Here is an 8,619-nt window from a genome sequence, read left to right on the forward strand (position 1 = left end):
ATTTATGAAGAATTCAATAATTATTGGCGTAGCTTTGATAAAAATTAAACGATCTATTAATTACAATACAACTATTACTAAATAATATTTAACGAAAAACTTTTTTAAAAAATTAACGAAATATCGAAACGATTTATTGTAAATGTTTAATTAAACTAAACAAACAAACATTAATTATAATTTTAATTAATAATTCTAGTAATTATTTATGTATGTATGCAATAAATTTTGTTTGTTAAATAAAAATATATTTTTAACAAAAAATCTGAATAAAAATTGTTTTGTTTTTATTTTCGTTCGTCTTGTTGTTCATAGTTGAAATAAAAAATAAAATCAAAAAAAAATAAAATAAAAAGTAGAATAAAAAATAATAATGAAAATAAATAAAATTAGTGATGTAGCACAATTAAAAATAATATATTTAATTATATATATTTTATAACCTCGAATGATTTGCATGATTTGTTACTTTTGTCTATATAATACCCGTATATTTAAAAACATTTTAGAAAATACATCAATATACATATAATATTATTACTAAAATGAAATATATGTTCGTGTATATAAAATTACTTTAGAATATATGTAGTATATATTATGATAATATGTTTAAGCATACCACTAGCACTAATAATCCTCATTAATAATGTTAATGCAATAGATTTATTATTAGCACACCACTAGTACTAATTAAATTAATTTTGTAATATTATAATATAATAATATTAATTATAATTATAAATAATAATTATATTAATATATATTATTATATATAATACAAAATAATATATATAATAATAATATTATAATAATATTCGCATTATTAAATATATCAAAATCACTTTTATTTATATTTATTACTATGAATTTCTGAGAACAGATATTACAGATATACGAGCATTACAGATATTACATATAACAGATATAATAATAATATAATAATATTCGCGTTATTAAATATCACTTTTAAAATCACTTTTGTTCATGTTTATCACTAAAAATATCTGAGAACAGAGCACAATTTCATTAAGTTGTTTTTGAAATGCCTTTCCTGGTTTATTTTGCACAGAGTTTTATACTCAAAGATATATGTAATACTAACGCAATTCCAATCTCCCAGGTACGCCATATGACAGATGGCACGACTACTTGTTGCTTCATGTAAAATTTTAGTGATAAATTTCAATTAAAATTTTTCATATTAGATTTGCATGTAAAACTTCCATGTCAAATTTCACATAATTATTTTTAAACTTAAAAACCAATATCTCAAAAACTAAGCTATATTGACATATATGTAGTAGAAAAAGTTGTTCACAATAGCTGAATTTATTAAAATCTATTGTAAAATGAGCGTGACCGGAATATACTTTAAGTGCTTTAAATATTAAAATGCTATATACATATGCGTGAGTGACTCTTAAATCAGATGAATATGTAATTTCACATTTATGCACTGAAATAAATAAAATCGCGCCTAAATATATTATAAAGCTAAATTAATAATAAGTAGTATAATTAACACATTTTTGAAATAAATACACAGAAAAATATAATAACCTACAGACCTAATACTATGATATGAAGAGCTCATTGCAGCTAAATCACTTACTAACAGCATATAGGAAAAAAAAATTATTTCTCATATATGTATATTATAAAAAGTAAGTGCTTATAAAAGTTTTATAGTGCAGGGTTAGTTATTTTGTAGTTACAAAAGTTAACGTTAAGAGTTTTAATCCAATTTTCAATTTGATTATATTTTATTTCAATATACTTTTTTTAATATATTTATTTTAATATACTTATTTTAATTAAATATATTTAAATAAATTCATTTTAATATATTGTTAGATCTGAAATACAATATAATGCATATATTCTCCGCTGGGTATGTTACACTACTAGATTAGGTAATTTTCCAAGACGTTGCAAAAGCTTAGCCGTTACTTGATGAATGTTGTTACTCAAAGTGTTCGCTCCGGAAGTTTGAGAATTGTTCGGGTTAACACGATGCTTAACATAACTCTTAAGAAAAGTCCAATGGTGGTAAATTACTTGATCATAAAGTCCAATTCACATCACTAAAACATTTCGAAATTATATTTCCGAAAATTTCTCACAGTGTTTTGTGGCTTGTGACACCATTCTGTTGAAATCACATATCTTCCAGATTTAAATGTTCGAATATTGAAAATCATATGATTGTAATGATCATAATGACCAGATCATTATGGTTTGTGTCACAAGTTTATCATCCTTCAAAATGTAAGTATAGGCTATCCCTCTCCAAAAATAATTGCCAATCCATTCTATAAAGGTAATATAGTGTAATAATTTTTTTATAGTTATTTGCAATTTTTTCATTTGTTGCTATATCCATCAAATGCAAAATGAGCCTCATCACTCATCAAAACTGGATTGCAAAAAATCGACACTTTTGTATTTAGTGAGTTATCACAGTTTAAATTAGCGGTTGTTAAACGATACACATTGTTTAATGGCAAAGCTTTTACTAAATGCGTGATATCTTAGATGCTAGCTCTGTTTGACATAAGTCACTAAAATAAAGCTGCCAAATCAGAACCCTTTTTTAAAAGCTAAGATACGTATCCTTACAAACAGTTCTATTCTAAGCAGAAAGTCGAACTGGAGGGAACGCCGATTGAACGAAAAATTTAAGTTTAGATTTATATATTTTGATCAAAATTGCTATTAATATATCTAGATTGAAGAGCACTAACGTTTTTTCATTTAAAATTATTGTCTATTCATAAATGCAGCAATAATAACTAATATTTTTGAATTAACGATGAATTAATTATATGATGTGCATATCACAAAATACAGTTGCTAACCAGTCGTTTTACTTGCTTCCCGCTGGTGGTAGTTATTAGCAAGTTAATGATACCTCTTTAAATTGTAATTATTACCAATAATCAGCAAGCAATGTATTATTATGCTTAAATACTGTATAAAAATGAACAGCTTAAGTAATATCAAAACCACTAGATGCAACCATTTTAATATATAATCAAATGATTCAAATTGTTGATTTGAGAGATATAGAAATACGATTCAAAGAAAGAGTATCGATTGGTATTTTTTATTTTCTTTATTTAAAATTAGGTTTTTAGGTTACATATTGCAACATTACAATGGTTGTGTATTAACTACTGCTGTTAACAATTAATTTTAACAAAAATTCACACAGAAGACAATAGTATTTGGAATTGTAATTTGAAAGCTATACCCATTTGAATACTCCAAAATATATATAGAAATTTTAATAAATGCATGAAAAATCAAGCTTTTGAACTAAAATCATTTCGAACCTATATTCGATATACCTACACATGTACATAATTTTTTTTTATAACATAATATATAAATTATATGAAAAATTATATAAATTTTTTGCCTTCTAAGATTTGTTTAACATTATCATCATATGATTGTATAAATATAATCAGATATTAAATAAATTACAATCTTACTTATATTATTAATTATATTATCGTTTAAGAATAAAACTCTTCAATTTTTATTATATTTATAACTTTATATATTATTGTATATTACTTTATATATTAACGATTGTTAAATAATCGTAACCAATTTAGCTAATGGAGCACATAGTATTAATAAATTTGCTACGATGATCAGAGAAGATTATTTAAGTAATTAGAGATATAAATGGAAACTTTAATTAACTGTAATAAAACAACAAAAAAACTGATAAAAAAATATATTAGTGATTATTATCATTAATAAATCCCACTACTTTTTATCATATCAAGAGTTAAATTATTTAACTAATATGTAAGCATAACGAAATTAATCTAAACTATAGTATCAAATTGTTATTTGATTTTGCATGCATATCAAAATTATGTCCTTATTACCTGAATATATTGAAAACAACCAACATTTTTTTGAAGTTTTTATTGAAACATGAAGTATTTCAAACAGGACCCTGATCATTTCAGTAATACCTTAAATTGTTACTAATGATTTAAATTCGGTTGGAATATTTATCAAAAACTTGTCCGTTCTTAGCATTATACTTTTGTTTTCATTAATAATTCATTGCGTTAATTATAATTTCTTGTATTTCTATATATTCAACAATAGAACAAACTCAACATAAGTATAGTAACTCTAAATCTCGAGAATATACGAAATTTGTACAAAAATCGAATTACAAGACAGATCTAGTAATGCCTCGTCCTACCACTAAACACCAATTGCAACGCAGAAAAGGCGTCGAGAATACAACAATGATTCCTACTGCTGCAACATCTATACCCAATCCTTATAATGTAAAGCAACGTAAAAAAACACGATTTCTTCTACCCCCAAATCGTCGCAGTTGGTCTGAAAGCGATCTATTAAAGGAAATCGATAAGGAACTCAAGTTGGCAAAAGGCTTTCTTTTTGCAGATGGTGGGTGGTGAGTGGATGCACTCAATCTCAACTAAACAACACTACAAGCTGACAGTTTTTTTTTTATTCGTCATTTAATTGGATTGTTGTTTAGCGATTGATCATCCAAATTGTGTTAAAACCTTTTCGATTTATTTTACCCTGTTACTTGTGCTAATGAGTCTTTGTTTTATATAACTCAGTTCCCTCAAGTCCTCAGCTAAGCAATCACAAGTGCTTTTATTTAAACATATCTTCCAACGAAGCCATCAATCGAACTTTAATATTAAAGAAATTCCAAAAGATTTTTATTCACGCTATTGCCTCTTACCTGTGAACGGTTTTACTACACGAATTTATTTGTTTAACATTATTAATGTAAATATATATATATATTCTCCTTCTTGTAAACTCTACCTTAACTAACAAACAATAACATCATGTGTCTATGTGAATAATATTATAAAAATTATATTCTTATAAACTTATGTGACATACATTTGCATCGCTATTTCACTTCCTACTTCTACTTAAAAATTAGTTGTGAATTTTAATATTTTATGTATCTGTGTATAATTTGTATATAAATATTTTTATAATTAAGAAAAATGTTTAAAAATAAGAACTGGACATCAAAGTTTATAAATTAAATTAATGTACGCCAAAAAGTATGCTACGACGTTTTGTATAAAATTGATTGAAAATACATCATTTCAAGGTTAATTATACAGGGTAATACTGTGGTTGGTATGTAATTATATTAGAAACTTATAAACAAGAATTTAATAAGTTAAAATATGTTAAATATATATCTTTTGATTAAACGTTTTACCATATTTTCACATGTCACCGTTATACATATTTATTTATAAAGATTATTTTAATGTAATAGACGTTGGAACTGGGATTATTTGTTTAATATTAATTCTTAAAACAAACAGTTTTTTGAACAAAATTTCTAGAAATTAATGATCAATTGCGTTGGGATTACTTTAACTTAGGAATGAAACAGCGACTATTACAAAGAAATTAATATTCAGAGATAAAGTAATATTACTAAAAAGTTTTATTAATATCAGGAAAATTAAATGTTAATAATATACATTATTATTTCGTTTTGATGTAGCAACAAACCCTGCATTTATATTTTGTATTTCCAAACATATCTTACACAAATTTCTATATTAATATTATTCCAGATTTTTTACTATAAAATAAGCTGTACTTGAATGGTTTAATGAAGAAATGATATTATATATAATATCATTTATATTTATAATTACATTTTTATTTTGAGTATTGTTTCGAGTATTAATATCAATGGTTTTTAGAAATATATATTATGGATTTTATTATTCGTAAATAATTTTAAACCGTCAAGTAATAGAAACACCAACTATAACATAATAATATTTTATATATATCATATATACCACTTATTTCACTTTATATTTCAACAATCATGTGATTTTGAAATGGAAGATACATTCGAAGTTAAACTGCAATTTTTAAGAATAAGTATTTGTAGAGAAGTCTTCTATTGGCAATGGCCTATGTCAGTAAGGTAGATAGTTCATTAAAATTATATGAAATTTGGGTGAATAAAATCAGAGTCACTTTGTCTGTAGATTGTGAGCGTCGTTATTTTATAAAAGTAGGTATGGTTATTTTCATATGACGATCAAAGCTGTATAGAGACATAAGATTCTGGTTGGTTTATTTTGGTTGGTCTAAGATGCTATCTTATTATTTTCTCGCTGTTTTATATATATTCTACATTGATTTTACTATTAATCTTACAGTGAATTTATTCGGATATTAAACATATTTGGAATTTAGTTTCTGAGAATTCCTTTAAATTACTTTGCCTGAAACTTTAGAGAGAAGTTACTGAAGTATAGGATATAATCTAAAATATATAAAGTGTATGTTATAAAGTGTATATAATTTGTATATGTATTTGTTTCATTATAAGGCAAGTGTTTGGTTTATAAATAAAACCGAACAAAATTTTGAACTTTGGTTTGATCATTTTTATTTAACGGATTAATGGTGTATTCTACACATCAAAATGAACTAATGAAAGAGAAGAGAGTTTAATTTCCTGCTTTTGAAGGCATTTAGTTCAATATATCATATCCCGGATAATATCTCGAATTTCGTTCAAATGGTTTTAGATTTTTTTTCATTATTATATTCTCTGATTATATTTGAACTGGATGATCCAGCAGTAACTACCACACAATATAGGTAGTCGAACTTATGTTCTATAGACTTGTCACTTACGATCGATGGACTCCCATTCTTCTTTAGAATCGCATAACTCAACTCTTCTGTAAGATTCATCTTGTGTAATTAATTGACTGGGTAGTCGCATTTGAGCACAGTATAGGTTGTTAGTTGGGCCATTTATGTTACTCAATCATCTTATGTCATTTTTTATAGAGTCATAGGTATATGAAATTTTATTGAGAACTTCTTTGCTAGACTCTTTGATTTGCCAATAAATATTTATCCATATTAAATGTTAAATCTAGATCTAGTTAAATAAATTTTACACAACAGTGTGAAATTTGATTAATTTCTACAAGAATATAAAAATTTTAACGATTTTACAGCAATCATTTCATTTCATCTAATTAGTATAATATGAAACTATTATAGGACCTAAGTAACATATCCTTCACAATAACTAGATATTTTAAGGATTTTTACAAAAACTCGATTCGACAGAACTCTACATAATATATTCATTTGATGTTTATTCAAATGTATAAATTGATGTTCAAATTCCATTTTGACACTAAATTTTAAAACTAAATTTTTAATATAAACTGTTGTTTCAATAAAGCGGTTTTTATCGAACAGTAGTAAAATTGCAACAACAAATTTTTTTTTTATTATTTTTAATTAATTGAATTTTTGGCGAACGATACTATATTAAAAAATTATTATATTAGTAGGTTACCATTCATTATTAATTGAAGGTTAAAATCGAGTATATATGTATTTCTGGTTTTCTGCAGATTTTTGAATAATGGCTAAAGAACGTTTTATTTTCAGTTTAATCATTTAAAAATAATAAACTTGTTACGATCCCTGGTGTGATCAATGTTAAAGTCAAAGTGTTGAAAGATAGCGCGGTAATAGAAAGTTCAGAGGAACGAGAATCTACGGAATACCAACACAGTTGTGTATACAGATAAGTTTATAATTATATTAATATTATTTAATCATTCATAAAAATTGAGTAGTGTACGAGTGTATATAAGAAGAACTAATTCTGTTCGGTTAATCTAGTGAATTCTCTTTATGTTTCCTCTGTATGCTGTGGTCTGTGGTCTAAAATTATAAGATTTTTGTTTTTATTACTGAGCAACAGAAATATTGTTTACAAAATCATTTTGGCGTCTTTCATTGGAGGTCCGTCCATCTCATTTCGTGCTCAATTTGTTGTTTAGTTACGAGTAAAAGTAAAAGACCAAGAAGAAGAAATGTTTGTTCTCATTTTGTTATTTCGACCAAAAATTTTACAATTTAGAAAAAATTAAAATTGAAAATTTATTTTTCAAAGTAGAGCGTCGGACGCAGAGGCGTACAGAGTGCCAAATTTTCAACTGCGGAAAATGGGACAGGGTTAGTCGAAATTGTGTGTTTATGTGCTGAGTTTTCATATTCCCAAAAAATATTTCTTTTAAAAATTTTTATTATTTTTTCCAACGTGTAAATTGTGTTTACAAATCATTTAAATTAAAATTCCATATAAATAAGTGATGTAATATAAAATTTTCAATCATTTTACATATCGAATACACACTGAGACAGAAATTCAAACAAATTAGTTTATATGAAAATCGTAAAAATCGTAAAAATCTTAAAAATCTTAAAAATCGTAAATAAGTGCAGGAAATACACAAAATAATAAGTGAAAAAGAAAAAATTGATGAAGTGTGTTGTCTAGTAAATTGGCAGACTAATTTGATAGAAAAAATATATATTTTACAGAAGCAGCGCCTGCAGCAATAATGATAACACCCAAATTCAAGGCAAAGGCACCAACGGGCACAGGTAATCCGATGATTCTCAAGGTTCCATTGAAAATGATCAAATTTGTTAAATAATTCTCATTTCATTTTCATCAAAATCTATAAAGATATTGTAGAGGGAATAGGGTCTTCTATTATCTATATA

At 25.2% G+C, this 8,619-nt stretch overlaps 1 protein-coding gene across 1 annotated transcript in view; it reads left to right on the forward strand.

Annotated features, from left to right (window-relative positions):
• The window catches only part of LOC119674949, a 16,026-nt gene that overhangs the window by 748 nt on the left and 6,659 nt on the right, over positions 1–8,619 (forward strand). The window contains exons 2-3 of the mRNA XM_038086105.1: positions 4,138–4,449; positions 8,434–8,496. Coding sequence (XP_037942033.1) covers positions 4,138–4,449; positions 8,434–8,496 — 375 coding nt within the window. The remainder of the gene's footprint in view (positions 1–4,137; positions 4,450–8,433; positions 8,497–8,619) is intronic.

This window comes from Teleopsis dalmanni, chromosome 2, assembly GCF_002237135.1.
Source record: "Teleopsis dalmanni isolate 2A chromosome 2, ASM223713v2, whole genome shotgun sequence".
Taxonomy (NCBI): Eukaryota; Metazoa; Arthropoda; class Insecta; order Diptera; family Diopsidae; genus Teleopsis; species Teleopsis dalmanni.